Raw genomic sequence first — 16,791 nt, forward strand, 5'->3', positions numbered from 1 at the left:
GCTGGGAAGCATAATTGTCTACAGGCACAGGCCAAATAGATGCAAGGGAAAGGCAAATAAGCACACCAAAAATAATTTTATGGTTGTCTGTTACAATTCTCTCACTGGGATTCTTAATCTAAAAAATCAATAAACAATGGGACCAAAATTGTTCTCTCAGATCAGCCACAGCACCAGTTGAAGTAGCTCACAGAAGATGGCTATTCCCTTTGGGTACTTTTAACTTTTTTCTACGCTACACAACAGAACTAGGCCAGGACATTTCATGAGGTCTGAAATACCAGTTTCATGTATCTGTTTCCATTCTGCAAGCTGTATTTAGCTGTTTGTATATTAATAGGATAATGACAGCAGTCTTTTCACTATGTTAAAAAAAAATCCTTAAGGATTTAGAAATTGCTCAATAGGATTACATTAGATCCAGTAAAATACAGTAGAAGTCATATGGGATTCTTCACCAAAAACCCTTACAGGATATTCTGGTTCAAGGCTGCAGCAGATCTGAGAAAGTAATAGATTTGACATTTTTTAATGCTGATTTTTAAATTTGCATAGTTTTTGCTGGCTTATTAAAACACATTTATTCCTTTACATTTGATTTATTTCTATCAGTTGGAAGAAAGCAGTTGAGCTACAGAATTTGTTTGGACTTTAATATTTGTGACACACTATTCAGACAACATAGCTTATTCTCACTTTAGGCTGAGGTAGTTTTAGGCCACCGGTTTTCTTTATTCATTTTTTTCTCCTGCACCCCTTGCTGCCTCCCTTGAAGTCACCAATCTCTCCACCAGCTGAGAAAACTCGAGACTAAAATGGTTATTTTGTCTTCTGGTAACCCTTATTGCCGTACTGTACCCTTTCAAATTTGTTTGTTGATCATCAAGCATTAGAATGTAGGACCACAACATATGTAGAGAGATGGATATATTTTAAAGGACACCTAATAAGTATCAGGATTTTTTTTTTGCTGAAGGCTTAGAATAAAATTGAGTTGGAAAGCAGTATCAACAGAATGATCATGGGTTGTTCTACCTTGCCAGATGGCTTAAAAAAAAGATGCCAACGACTTAGCATCTTGAAAGTGCTCCAACAGATGCTCATCACTGGTTCACAGATCATTATGGCTGTATTTTGCTCAGTTTGCATTTTCTTACAGAATAGCTACCGTGATAGTAAAATGGTCAGCATAACTTTGCACTTCTATTTTTTCACCAAGATTAATGAAATGAGGCAAATACATCCTCAAGTCATATTAATGCATAATCTCCAAACTATAAAGCAAACTAGTGACAAAAGTACTTTATCATATGCATCCATTATGATATTAGTGTGACCAGTGGCGTAGCTAGGGAAGGTTCATGCGGAGCGATCGGTCCCCCGTGCAAGTTCTTCAAAAGTGGTGCCTTTTTGCTCAGTCTTCAGTAATGCGCTGGTGGGTCATTTTGAGGAATGCACTCTGGGGGAGCGGTCCGTTCGCTGGTATCTGGGAAGGTATTTATTTCTCCTTGGCTTTCAAAATAATAAAACGTTAGTGATAAAAGGTGTAAGTGTGGTTAAAAAATTATATAATATTGGAAGAGTAAAAAATCTATAATGAATTTAAAATTATTTGGATTGTGCTGTGGACATGCCGCTGCTGATACCCCCCCCCAATCCTGGTCCAACGCGTCATTCCACGACTGACTCACCATCTGGTATTTGTGTGGCGCCATTTTTATGTGCTCATTCCCCCTAACATTAGAACCTGGCTACGCCCCTGAGTGTGACATGGATTTATGGAATCTAAGTTATTACACCCAGAGTACAGACCCAAAATATTTACAAAAGCACCATATCCATGCTAACATTAAATTGCTAAGGGTCTTTACCATTGGTAATGGGCATATTATTGGGAGAAATTCTGAGGGACTGCATAATTTATTATTGGTAAAGGACGGATTAATCAATGCAGGCTTTTTAAGGGAAGGCCATTTCTGTGAATGTTGAATAAATTTTTGAAAAGACTAAAATAAAATATAAATGAGGTTTGTGTAGTTTCCATGAACTTTAATAAGGTTATTGATAAATTTATAGATTCTTAAAAAATAAGTGGCAAGATTGACCCAACATGGCTCGGATAGTTAATGGGCATTGCATGTTGGGGAAGTGGGATGGTCAGGCTATCTATTTTCTTCCCAAATAATCATAACATAACATAACATAACAATTACGGCACGGAAACAGGCCATTAGGCCCTTCTAGTCCGCACCGAACCAAACACTCCTCTCTAGTCCCACCTATCTGCACAATGACCATAACCCTCCACCTTCTTCTCATCCATATACCTGTCCAGCGTTTTCTTAAATAATAAAATTGACTCTGCCGCCACTATTTCTCCCGGAAGCTCATTCCACACCGCTACCACTCTCTGAGTAAAGAAGTTCCCCCTCATGTTACCTCTAAACCTCTGCCCCTTAACTCTTAACTCATGTCCTCTTGTTTCAATCTCTCCTACTCTTAACGGAAATAGTCTATCCACATCCACTCTGTCTATCCCTTTCATAATCTTAAATACCTCTATCAAATCCCCTCTCAACCTTCTACGCTCCAAAGAATAAAGACCTAATCTGCCCAATCTCTCCCTGTACTCGAGATGCTTAAACCCAAGTAACATTCTGGTAAATCTCTGCACTTTCTCCACTCTGTTTATATCCTTCCTATAATTAGGCGACCAGAACTGAACACAGAACTCTAAATTAGGCCGCACCAACGCCTTATACAATCTCAACATCACTTCCCAACTCCTATATTCCATGCATTGATTGATAAAGGCCAGCATACTAAAAGCCTTCTTCACCACCCTATTCACGTGAGTTTCTACCTTCAGGGAACGATGTACCGTTACTCCTAAATCCTTCTGCTCTTCTGTATTCATCAATGCTCTCCCATTTACTACGTATGTCCTGTTCTGATTCTACATATTCTTACTCAGGTGCCACCAAATCATTGGTAAAGAATGTCTATTAATTCAATTTGTAATAGTTATTAAGATAATTAAATTGCTTATTCTTTTAAAAAAAATTACACACACACAGGCATGACTGTTGAAATCAGAAGTCAGATTGGTGAGATGTGGGGAAATTATGAAGTGAAAATATTTTGGGGAATTGAAGGGAGGTGGATCAAAACAGCAGAACTGGTAAGGCTGTGAGAGGAAATAAAGAGCAACAGTTGTTTGAATACGGTTGGCCTTCAATTTCATAAATCGGATAATCCTCCTGTATGATAAAGGGATTAACTTCGAATTGTGCAACAATGCTTTGTAAATGATGCCCTGTAAAAGTGTTTATGAGCTCCCATAATTGCAGGTATAATGCTTGAATTAGAATAATTGTGTAATTATGAGAGCACACACACACACACACACACACACACACACACACACACTCTCTCTCATTGTGCATTGAAGCATAAGTGATGCCTGTGGTGTATTACCATCATGCAGTGTGAATGCTGACTTCTGGACCCCATTGCCAGTTTAGCAGGTCATGGCGGTCAGTGAAATATCAACTATTTTAATAGTCTGGCAAGTGATGAATCAGCAATTGGAAAGGTTCTGAGATAGTGTTAAGGAGGTAACAAGGTAACCGCTTAAATATGCTTTGTTAGCTCCAAAGGCCAAGGAGTTGATGACCAGAACGTGAAAATGTATTATAGCAGAAAGTCACTCATCCATTTGTAACAGCCCTTCCCACCTGGTAATCACATTCCTCTCTTCCTAGTCATCAATGAGATTGTTTCAAGCCTAAGGACAACTACAAGAAACGATCCACACAAACAGCAATAATGCATTTGATCTGCTGGAATTGTGACCATTTTTAAAATTGCATGTAAGGTGACCAACAAGAAAAGTTGTGCAAGAGCATAAGCACAGACTAAAACTATTTAATTTAATTTACTTTTTAATTAAGACATAAGCATAGTAACAGGCTCTTCCAGCCCAGATATTCCCAATTAACCTACAACCTATTGAACGTTTTTTTAGGGGGCAAGGAAACTCACACAGACATGGGGAAAACATACAAATTCCTTACATCCAGTGATAGATTTGAACCTGAATCGCTGGAGCTCTCGTAGCATTGTGCAAACTGCTACGCTAACCATGAATTTTTTTTTGGCCCTCCATCACAGAATAAATTTTATAATCAACCATGGGTCATCAAATGATCTGTATGCAATATTCTATTGTCAAGTCATGAATTTTTTAAATTTTAATAGAATAAATGGAAAAATGAAAAATTACAGTCATTTTTTTATTGATGAAAGATTGATTAAACGAGAAGCATTTTTCTGGCTTAACATCGAATTGTCACATTTTTAATGCAACAAAGAAAAATTGAGCGCTATCTCAAGAGTACTCATGTAGCCTCCTAAAATTTTGCTCCAAGTTATCAACTGAAGATGCCTTAAAATCTCGAAATTTCTTGAGTTTTACTCAAATCCATTAGTTAAAAATATTTGACTATAATCGTGTGGGGCTAGAAATTCAAGCCCTGTGGTCAGATTAAACTGACTAAATATGCCCCCACTGTATTGCCAGCAAAATACTTTCTTTCGACTATAAATTTTGGAGTCTGTGTAAAAAGCGTTGTTGCTGATATGTAGTGTGCAATTCTGTAAATATATTAAACACTGCCCTTTAAAAATGCTGCCTAAGTAACAACAGAATCAAGACATGATCAGAAATATGGAAACATCATGGATATGTGCATGAAATACTTTTATGGATTATAGGTTGACTGATGAGAATACTGTTTCAACATTTCCACTTTTTATGTCCATTTTAACTTCTAAAATCTGAGGCAAACTGAAAAAACTATTACTTTATTAAGTTAAATCCATGGAAAATAATGAAAAATGGACTCAAATTACTTTCATGCATTATACAGTAATGAATAAGCCTTTTAAAATAGTATGTACAATTACAACTTGATTTTAGGATTCTTAAGAACAAAAATATTTCTGACGTTTAACCATATGGAATAAAAACTTCGAACTCCCTATCAATTTCAAGTTTATTTTCATGTACAAGGATGCAGTGATAAAGTTTGTTTTGTGAGCAATTCCAGGAAAATACATCATACCTCAAACAACAGGAAGACACAGGACAGAATTGCAAAGTTACAGAGAGAGATCAAAGACAACATTATTTTACTGTTGTAATCATCATTTTGGCAGGAGAGAAACTGTGCTTGAATCTGGGGATGAGTGATTTCAGACTAGAATTTTACCTTCCCACTAACGTGGATAGAATATCCATCAGTCCACCCGAGGATATGAACCAAGACACAATTGTAGCCATGTTAGTGTACATCAAAGCATGAAAGTTAACATATCTTGTGATAACAAGATGTAATTTGCAAGGAGCATTTATGGCTTTGTGTAATCTGGAACAGAGGCAGGATAAATGACCACTGGTTCACCAACAAAATGGTAGGTAAACCTTTGCCCAAAAATGAAGCTGCCTTGATACATGTGGACCATTAGAGAATTAGCAGTTTTTACACCGTCTGTGCTGCAACTCAACATATTTTAATTGTTTAGTTATATGTCGCATTCTGCTACTGCCATATGCTGATAATAGTTTCACACTTTATAGACAAGTGTAATGTCTTTCCAGTAGTTAAATTCCAGACTATTAATCAAAGTGTAGCTGGTACAGTAATCCACTTCAAAATCCTCCATGCCAAAGAGATTAGCCCATGGAGGAAGTCTGTCATGGCACATTATCAATTTACGATTGTATCTGGTCAATAGTTTAACTTAAAGTGGAAGTTATTTCCACTAGGCTATCTCATAATTGCTGAACGTTAGTTGCCCATCACTCTGTTTCATGTTTCAGGATGGCTGATAAAGATGGCTTTTTCCTTAACTTCTGTTTTTTTTTAAATAAAGAGCTACCAGATAATTATACAGCTGTATAACTATCTGTCATTATTTGCACAAGTGTAACATGTTAAAATGTTGCTAGATGAACAGCAAGGGTAGATTTCTTGATCCTTTAGAAAATGGAGATGATGCAAAGTATTTGTAATTTTACCAAAATACATTTTCACTTGAAATTTTTTTTAAATTGCTTGGGTTTGGTAAACATAAATTGAATAGTAACTGTAACTAACTTTCTGACGGCTTATGCTCGCGTAGTAGCACACTAACTGATGTGTTTACCTTAGTTTACATAGCGCTCATCCATTTAATGTAAAGGAGGCAAGGATAGTTTTCAGGTAATTGTACTAAGAAATTTGACTTGTTTTCATAAATCCGCAAATTACAGAGGAATATCAACTTCTTGGTTCCTTTGGAAACTGTGATTGTGTGTCTTTAGCCACCTGTCAGTCATTGGATGGTTCATTTAGAAACCACGATATGGTAAAGTGTGTACGCGTCTTCATCCACCTGCTCTTCTTAATATATGTCCAAAAATTTTTAAAAAGATAGATTTGATCATTTTGGTAGAACATGTTTGTCCACTCCTATCCCAACCCTTTTTAAAGGCAGATTATTTTTGACAAAACATTTAAACGAATTATTAAAAAAATGTATTGCTAGTACGTGGAAAGATACGAATATGATTGATATTAATGAGATGAAATATTGTTTAATAATGGAAAAAATCACATATGTTTCACGTGATAACTATAGTTTTTTTTATTAATAAGTGGTTGTTATATTCAGAATATTTACATTTTGATTTACATTGATTAGATCTTAATACGTATGCTCAATTTTTCTTTATTGTTTTTCTCTTTATGGCTCTCCTAGGAGAGTTGGCTGAAAGGGGGGGGGTTCTTTTTTTTTCTCTTTTTCTTTTTTTCCTCTTTTTTTTTCTTTTTTCTTTTATATATATATATAAAATATATCGTTCATGTTTAGTTTATTGTTATATATGTTACTTATTATCTGTATTTTGAATGGATAAATAAAGTTTTTTAAAAAATTAAAACTTGAATGATTAAATCAATTATGAAAACTGAAGATGTACAATTTGAATCTGGATTTGATTATTTACAATAAGTTGTGCATCTTAAGATGATCTCCGAAGGTGTAGTTTAATGACTGGGAAAACATTTAGGTAAAGTTCACTTTCCCAGCTACCTAAGCTGCCAGGGGTGGTACTGAAGGACCACAGGCAAGAACTTAAAACCAATAACCTTGTCTGGCAAAGGATTCAAGGCATACACAAGAATTGGTAGGATGTATCAAGCACAAGCTTTCATAGAAGAATGGGGAACAAAACGAGAAGGCGTGACATTTCCAACAGCTTCCTCCTTGAGCATACCTTTGTGTAAGCATTTATGATTGTATCCACAAATTCGTTACAATTTTTGGCATTTAGATCTAAACATGTGGCATGCTATAGAATTAGTTTACACGCTCAGTGTTAGAGTGATAATTCTAATGTTGATAAGAGTTGCCTGTCAACCTAGTTAGAGCTGAACCAACTGACATGTTCTAGTTGAACACAAGTGTAGAAAAGATACTACCACTGGCAGATAGGGGCAGAGGGTATGGTTCTGTAATCTAAAGGCTTCAGCTGATACAGATGTGACTTCCATGCTCAATAATATTTGATGATAATTCTAGAAGAATCGTTATTCCCCTTCATAGGCAATTACCAGGTGGAATGTCTACTTTATTTACATTCACACTTTACCTTGGCAAAAAAAAATTCTTGTATATCTTGGTGCATAATTATCTCTGAATAAATAATAGTGTTTTATCTGAACATAGGCAATTGAAACAAATGTAGCCCATGTATTTTCTAGATCTTGTTCTACATGGTATTCCTCACTTCGTATGAAATTACTTGTCTGTATCTATTGTAAATCATGTATTTTGTGCTGGAGCTTCATTAAGTTTTATTATTAGCAGTGCATTCTGTCCTTATTGTGAAACCGCTACTGCAGTGGGGGTGTTGAAACAAAAGGTTATCTCTTAAGTTTGAAGTAAATATGTCCTGAGACATTACTGAATTTGTCCAAATGCTCTGACATCGATTTTCTGAAATTATGATATTCATTTGCCTCAGTTAACTCACTCAGTGAAAAATGCATATGGAATACACAGGAATTCAACATGTTTTGTTGAAAACTAATGCTTCCAGTATTGATTGAATTCATTACTCGTCGGCAAAAACAGCACCAATGTGAATAATTTCCATTTGTTTGCTGTGTAATGGTCAAATTATTAGTGAATTGAAACAAAGAAGTAAGCACTAACTTGTGGTAAATTTTCTTTCAGACTGGCTATTTGGAAAGAGTACTTAGCCTGTCAATGTGCACTGGGGAGTGCCTGTGTAAACATTCGTGTTTCTCCCTGTTCCTCATAACAGTTTCTTGTATTGCATTCTTCTGACCTTGCTATCTGAAACCAATTACAGGAGATCCATTCGAGCTGCATCTGTTTTCATAAGAAGCCCGAGCTGCAGTGTTTTTTCTCAGAGATGAATATCAACATCAAATATGCTTCTGAGTGCCTCATTATTTATGTTTGAGAGAGGGAGAGATTTCGTAGCCTTCAGCTGAGCTCTCGAGAATGTGTCGTACTGTGCTGTTTATACATTGAAGATATTAATGGGTGTAGATGTCATTTTTCATTTTAACGTCTGAAATGTGACATGCTGATAGGTTAAACAGCCATATTTTTCAGTTACAGTTATAAGCGGCATCTTACTTTGAGAAAATTATGTTTCTTTTCATTTATTGCAATTAAAGTGATCACAATTTACATTTTATTCATTTAATATTTATCATTTGATGCCGCAAAAAGTGGTAAGTATTAACTTTATTCAAAAATCGCTGTGGCTTCCAAGCAATAGAAATATCATAATTTGGGGGGGGGGGGGGGGAAGATAGATGTTTGGACTTGAACTAAGTTTTTAAAAATGTTTATTGCTTGACAATAACTCAACAAATTGTGCCAAAGGATCTGCAAGCACATTTATGTTTACACATACTTACATCATGAGTAACCTGGCAGAAGTGATCCTGGAACTGAAAGCTCATATCCATGTGATGCCTGCAAAAGAATTAAGCTTAAGTACTCAATGGGACACGCAACACACAAAACTTAAAAGAGTAATGGATTTATCAAGCAAATAGTTCTCAAGGCTAATGGTTGAAGTTGATTGTTAGATATAGTCAATTTGGGGAAAAAAACTTGACATTCTAAAAATATTTTTAAGTCACCAAGTTAAGCGCCAAATATGGTGTGATTAAAGTGAAGAATGCATGAGATAATATAATGGCATAAATTTGTTAAGTGTTCTGCAATGATAGTGGCATTTAATTTTTTTGCATTTTCATTATGATTTCTTTTTTCTATTGCCTGGTGCATAATATTGTATTCCGATCCAGGCAGATTTCATTTTGAAGAACTCGAGTAGCCCTCAGGTCCTGGCTCAAGTCTATTTCAATTTTACATTGGTAGTTTTGACCACAATATTGTTATGTATAATTTACTTGAAATAGATACTACATGGATAACATTCGCAAATATACCTTGGGTAATTTCATCAGGCGTCAGACTTCGAAATTAAAAACAAAGGTACACTTTAAAAACTGCACAGTCGTGGATAAAATGAATTCATTTGGAATAATGTGCATTAAATTTATAGATCGATAGCATTTTTGCATTCAATTATATTTAGGGGACAGGGACCATTACGAACTTTCATGGTACACAATATGAAGTGGATAATCTTGAGAAGTAGGAAGAATCTTTGTTGTTGCCTGTTTCTTGGCACAAATTATAATTCCACGCTCCTCATTGCTACCTCTGACCAGTCTCTGAAATCACTTGTTTATTCATTTCAGCTTCGACCCTGTGCTCATTACTCTGGTTTACTTGATAAACAAACTTTGATAAAGGAACACATTAGCAGGTGTCTTAGGCCTGAATATTGCATTTCATTTATTTCACTCAGCACAGACTTATTGAACCACATCACCAATTCCTGATTGTGTTTCCTTTCCAGACTTCCTACTGACACAATTTAAAAATTCACTTTTGTTAATTTTTGCGAAGATTGCTAAATACTGAAATAAAACATAACACTGAAACTAAATAAAACAAAATTAAATTCACTTTCAATTTCTGTATATTTATGAGATACAATTAAATTGCTTAAACATTCTAAAATATGTTAGTTTTAGCAGAGAGACAAGGCAGATCTTAGTTCAGTTTTACCATTTTCTCATATAGAAATCCTTTAAATTAGACTATCGTATAATGGCACTTTTCAGTCTTAATTCTCTTTCAAAGCCCGCTCACGGAACTAAAAATTGCTGAGTTTCGAAAAATAAACAAAATGTTATCATATGAAGTAGTCGTGGCAGTTCAACTTTTTAATCATGTCTTGTTATGCAATGTCCACAGAAAACGACACACAGTATATTGGTTGTTTCAAAGTGCGGTACCTTCAAATTTCTCAAGTTTTTGCTACTAAAGAAATACCGCTGATGAAAACTTTAGAATTAAGCAATCAAACAAAATATTTTAAATGTTGTTAAACATGTCAGTTGAAGTTGAACTTTACAAAGTATTAGATTTTTAGGGGGAAAAGAAAAGGAAACCATAGTGATTTAACAATGATGTGCAAAAGTCTCCAACTGTTAAGGATAGGCCTGGCAAATTGTTACCAGAGCATTCTAAGGCTGGACAAATCAATGTTGTTAGGAGATGGTGCTGCTTCACTCAGTTTGTTTACTTTCGTTTTGTGCGTCTGCCTGCCTTCTCAGAAAACTTGCTTGGAGCCAGACTGTAGCAGCCCTCTCTGTCTTTTCATAATTGATCAGGGGATGACTGGCTTCCCTAAGGGTTAAGACGTGGCAACTTTTTTCTGTTTGCTCAGCGTCTCAATGCAGTAGTTCAAACATTGTTCACACCAGCTGGCAGTGTAATGCCATATGCACATCCTGTCAAAGCAACTGTTGTCATGGATACTAGAAAGTACTGGAAAACCAACCCCTTGAATTCTAATCAAAAATGTACTTTACCCCATCAGAGGTGAATCGGATGTTTTTTTTGAAAGCAGATTGATCAAGTGAATCTTGACTCTGTGCACCTAAATTTTTTATTACACATCAGGTGCTAACGATTTTGTTTTTGATGACTCCATGGATCACTGCTACCAAGACATTTTCCTGGAGTCTGCTTCAAGGAATTTTTGATGGGTAGTACCTGTTCTTTGCTTATATTGCCAATAGGTTGATTCTTGTACAGAAATCAACTTCATACTGCTTTCACAATGGTCTTTTTTTTTCAATGCAACGGCATCTCATGGCAACCCAGTATTTTTTTGTGGTGCTCCAGTACTTTTTTGGGGGGGAGTTTGTGACCAGTTATTTTTACTACTGAGATTTAATATAACCAAAATCTTGACACAAAGCATCAGTTCTGGTGATACTTTTCTCTTTACTTGTAAAAGCTGGCAGTAAAAATTAGCTGGCGATAAAATGATTACATGACTGTTCTAAGGTTATGATTTTAAAAATCACAGGTGGTGCAAGGGGGCACAAAATTACATTTCATCTAAAACATATATTTAATCATTTAGTGACAAGCGCCAGTGAAATAATCAACTGTGCATTAATTTGCTACCCTGTCCCTTCTTTTTCATCATTAAAATGAAGTCTCTAGTTTTCATATTGTAAGCATTTTCTTTGCCTGCAATCTACAGTACAGAATCCCCGTTAATCCACTTCCAAGATATCTGATGTTGATTTGTCAATTTTAATTACAGCTTCCAGTAACATTTGAAGTCTTGTGCTTCTGCACCAAAATGATATTATGAATATGCAAATATATGGTAATAAGAGGGGGAGGGGGTCATTTCTGTTGAACACACACACAGTGGATGAATCCCTAGTGGAAACAAGTCTATTGATGCAGTTTACATCAGTTTGTAATGTACTATAAGATTTGCTCTTCCGGTAACGTTCTGCAGAAACTCTTAACTGCACATGTTACAGTTTCACGATCAGCTATGGGATTAAAGCAAAACTTGTGAATCTAGTTACATGAAATATTTGTACGTGTGATAAAAGCAAAGATAAAAAGTAACCAATGAAGTAACTGATGAGTGGATAAAGGGGAAATAAACATTGAAGAACAAAGTACTGTGCTTTGTGAAAAAGGTGGACTGTAATACAAAAACATTTCATTTTATGTGCATTCTGAATTACCATGACTTTGGCAATATAATTAAGAACACAGCTTAAGGAAACAAACTTTTTGAATAATAATGTTTTTTTGGTTGCAGGCACTACAAACAGCAAGACAGCTTCTCCTTCAGCAGCAAACCAGTGGTCTGAAATCTCCAAAGGGAAACGACAAACAGCGAACATTGCAGGTCAGCATTGCAGGTCTTTTGTAGCATCAATAATCGAAAATCTTCAGAAAGTTCAGTTCATTGTTTTTAGAAAAGTGATTTATATTCAGAGACATAGAAAAAAATTGCTAGACTAAGGTTCAGATAATGGGCCCTGCCTATGTTTTCTTGAAAGAGGTTATAATTTTAGCATTATTTTAAAAACTCGATTTAATTTAAGTTACCTGCAGTCAAGACTTAAAGTGGGAAGGGGTGGAGATAAGGAAGCTGGTTGCTAAATGATTTGATTTGTGCATAACATCAATTGGATAAGATGTAAAGCAGCATTTCAGGTAATAAATATTTATATCTTTAATACAAAAGATGAGAGGATAGAAGAGAAATCCAATCCATTTATAATATTTACCAAACATTTTTTCTGGCTGATCTTGTCGACACACATCACCTGCTATTGAAGCTTTGACCTCTGGAAGGGTCTTGACAATCTTTACATATTCATTACTGCAGGTTTCTAGGTGTATCTGGTTGTTGATATCAATATAGCTTAGAGATCAATTAGAAGATGTCAGTGTGAATTATACACATAGACTGCTCACCATGAAGTTATTTCTTCAAGTTGTTTTAGAAGAATGTTCATAGCAAGTGACTTTCTGTGAAGAAACATTCTCTTTGGTTACTTTTTCAGAGAGGTGGACTCTGGCTATTGCAGGGTGCTGGGCTGCACTTATACTCCCAGCCGGGACCGGCTGCAGGTCACTGACGTCACCCGGGCGTCACATGGTCCACCAGCGCAGGCTTCTGAGCCCTGTGCTGGGAGGAAGGAAAACCCCCGACAGCGCCATTTTGGCCGGCTGCCCCGCCACGTGGCTTACAAGCGGGGCCGGTTTGCCTGCCTAGTGGTGCGCCGCCACACAGCCCCCCCAAGAACCGGCGCCAATGTCCTTTTTCGCCGGGCGGCCTCGCTTCTTGGGCTGGGCTACGGCCATGGGCTTGGTGGGATCGAGGTGTGCTGGCTTCAGCCTGTCCATGGTAAACAGCTCCTGCCTGCCGCCAATGTCTAGCGTGAACATAGAGCCAGACACTGTACAACCCTGTACAGCCCCTCGTACAGTCGCTGCAGAGGTGCCGTGGTCGGGCCCTGCCGAACGAAAACGTACTCCGCGGAAAGCAGTTCGCTGGGAACGCGAGACGGGCTGGTGCCATGCCTGGGTGGCGGTGGGGGTTTGAACGAGTCCAAGCGTACCCTGAGGTTAGGATGTATTTCATGCGGCGACCGCTGGGGATCGTGAGGTGTGTTGACGAACTCACCAGGTAGTGCCAGCGGCGCACCGTAGACCAGCTCAGCAGATGACGCCTGCAGATCTTCCTTGGGAGTGGAGCGGATGCCCAGGAGCACCTAAGGCAATTCATCCGCCCAGTCGGGACCAGTGAGGCAGGCCATGAGTGCCGACTTAAGGTGGCGGTGCAGACGTTCGATCAGTCCATTGGCCTGCGGGTGGTAGGCCATGGTGCGGTGTAGCTGGATCCCCAACCTGTTGGCAAGCTGTGCCCAGAGTGCAGATGTGAACTGGGTGCCCTGATCGCTGGTGAGGTGACCCAGGATGCCGAACCAGGCGACCCAACCATGCAACAATGCTTGAGAGCAGGAGTCGGTGGAGGCATCTGGCATTGGGATCACCTCAGGCCAGTGAGTGGTGCAGTCCACCATCGTAAATAGATAACTGTTGCCCCGGAAAACGGGTAAGGGCCTGACGATGTCCACGTGAATGTGGCTGAATCATTCCCGGACGTGCTCAAACTCCTGTAAGGGTGCCCTGGTGTGCCTGTGCACATTGGACATCTGGCAATGGGTACATGTTCTGGCCTAGCCCACGATCTGCTTCCGCAACCCATGCCATACAAACCATTCTGTCACCATCCGGACCGTGGACCCGATGGTCGTATGTGAAAGGCCGTGGATGTGACAGAAGACATGCCTGCACCACTGCTGGGGATCCACTGGCTGCTGGGTGCCCATGGAGATATCGCACAAGACGGAGTTGGGACGTCTCAGAACCGCAGGCCCGTGATAGCGGTCTTGAAGGCCTTCGTCTCTTCATCAGACTTCTGGTCCCGGGCGAGCTGGTCGAAGTCGAGGCCGGGCGTCAGCACGCAGATGGCCGGTCGCGTGAGTGCATCAGCAATTACGTTGTCCTTCCCCGTCTTGTGCCGAATGTCGGTGGCAAACTCCGACACGAAGGAGAGGTGACGCTGCTGGCGGGCCGACCGGGGATCCTTTGACATCGAGAGCACCTGGGTGATGGGTTTGTGGTCGGTGAGGATGGTAAAAGTCCTCCCCTCCAAAAAATAGTGCACATCCCTGCGTAAAAATAGTGGAAAATAGTGGAAATGCCACACCACCACACCGCCAGGTACATGACCAGTAACTGATGGTCGAAGGCATCATATTTGTGTTTTGGTGGGCGAAGCAGGCAGCTGAAGAATGCCAGCGGCTTCCAATGTCCATTCACCTGCTGCTCCAGGAGGGCACCGATGGCTGTGGCAGAGGCATCGACAGAGAATGCCATATGCAGGTCGGTGTGCGGGTGGGCGAGCATGATGGCCTTCGCGAGGGCATCCTTGGTGGCCTCGAATGTGGTGCAGGCTTCTGGGTTCCAAGCAAGTGTTTTGTGCTTGTCTGCCATGAGGGCAAATAGCAGCTACCTGATGCGCGCAGCTCCCAGGATGAAGCGGTTGTAAAAGTTGACCATACCCGCGAACTCCTGCAGCCCCTTGAGGCTGTCCGGGCGTGGGATCTTCCTGATAGTGGCAACCTTGTCAGCGGCGGGTATGTCTCCTTCAGCCATGATGGTATGGCCAAGGAACTGCATGGACACTTTCCCGAACTGGCTCTTGTTCGGGTTGATGGTAAGGCCGAAGTTGGCCAGCCAGGAGAAAAGGGCACGTAGGTGGGCCTTGTGTTGTGCCCAGTCCTTGCTGGAGATGAGGATGTCATCCAAATAAATAAAGACGAAATTGAAGTCCTTGCCCACAGAGTCCATGAGGCGCTGGAAGGTCTGAGTGACATTCTTGAGCCCGAATGGAATGCGCAGGAATTCGAAAAATCCAAAGGGGGTGATGATGGTCGTCTTGGGTATGTCCTCAGGGTGCACCGGAATCTAGCGATATCCACACACTAGGTCAACCTTGGAGAAAACCCTCGCACCATGCAAGTTGGCCGTAAAGTCTTGGATGTGAGGGATGGGGTAATGGTCATGAACTGTTGCCACGTTGAGCCATTGATAGTCTCCACAGGGACGCCAGATGCTGGAGGTTTTTGGGACCAGGTGGAGTGGTGAGGCCCACGGGCTGTCGGAACGCCGAATGATCCCCAGTTCCAACAGGTGCAAAAATTCCTCCTCCTCCACTTGGAGCTCGTCAGTCGGGAGCCAGAGTGCCTTGGCGTGAACTGGTGGGGATGTGGTGGAACATCCCGTGGCGCGGCAAGGCAGCGGAGAACTGTGGCTTGAGGAGTGTCGGGAACTCATCCAGGATTCACTGAAACTCAACTCTGGCCATGCTGATCATGGCCATCTGCGGTTGCTCCAAGCGGGAGATGTCAAGGCGAATGGCCTGGAAGGTATGGGCGTCCACCAGGCGCCTACCTCGAATGTCCACCAGAAGCCCGTGTGTGAGGAGGAAGTCTGCACCCAGGATGACGGTCAGGAGGGACGAGACGGTGAACCTCCACGCAAAGTGTTATTGGCCGATCTGGAAGTGGACTGTCTTGTCTCCATACATCCAATTTTTGTTGCGTTGGCCACACGGAGGGGAGGTCCATGGGGCTGGTTCCTGGACTCGATGACCATGGCCGGGATGATGCTGATCTGGGCTCCAGTGTCAACGAGGAACCGTCGGCTGCTGACCGAGTCCCGCAGGTAGAGGAGGCCGTGTCCTTGGCTAGCCACCGCAGCCATTAACAGCGGCTGGCCTGGTCGTTTCCCTGGAACAAGCAGAGCTGACAACACTTATGAACCTTGGCTCCCCAGCGCTGGTGGTAGAAGCAGAGGCCTGGAGTGGATGCTGTGATCTTGGTTATGCTTTTGGGGGCCCCTGCAGGTGCTGGATGCTCTACCGTAGTGCTAAGGGCAGGCTTGGGGTGGTCATGCCCATGCCCATGCCTTGTGACGTACTGGACCACTGAACCTTCCGAGAATCGTGTGAGCCATAGCTCTTGGGCCTTCTAGGCGACCTTCCTCGGGTCAGTGAAGCTCTCCTGGACCAGCAGCGGCCGGATGTCCCTGGCATATGGTCGAGGAAAATGCACTCAAAGAGTGGGTAGTTGGTGTGATCACCCATGAGCGTGAGCATCTCATCCGTCAGCTCCATCAGGGACCTGTCCCCCAGGGTGTCGAGGTGCAGCATCCAAGCGGCACACT

The 16,791-nt window shown here is 40.5% G+C and overlaps 1 protein-coding gene across 3 annotated transcripts in view; it reads left to right on the forward strand.

Moving 5' to 3' along the window:
- The window catches only part of foxp2 (forkhead box P2), a 279,829-nt gene that overhangs the window by 116,367 nt on the left and 146,671 nt on the right, over positions 1-16,791 (forward strand). For all 3 annotated transcript variants that reach the window (XM_069903848.1, XM_069903849.1, XM_069903850.1), the window contains exon 2: positions 12,305-12,394. In XM_069903848.1, coding sequence (XP_069759949.1) covers positions 12,305-12,394 — 90 coding nt within the window. The remainder of the gene's footprint in view (positions 1-12,304; positions 12,395-16,791) is intronic.

The sequence above is a fragment of the Narcine bancroftii genome, chromosome 11 (assembly GCF_036971445.1).
Source record: "Narcine bancroftii isolate sNarBan1 chromosome 11, sNarBan1.hap1, whole genome shotgun sequence".
NCBI lineage: Eukaryota > Metazoa > Chordata > Chondrichthyes > Torpediniformes > Narcinidae > Narcine > Narcine bancroftii.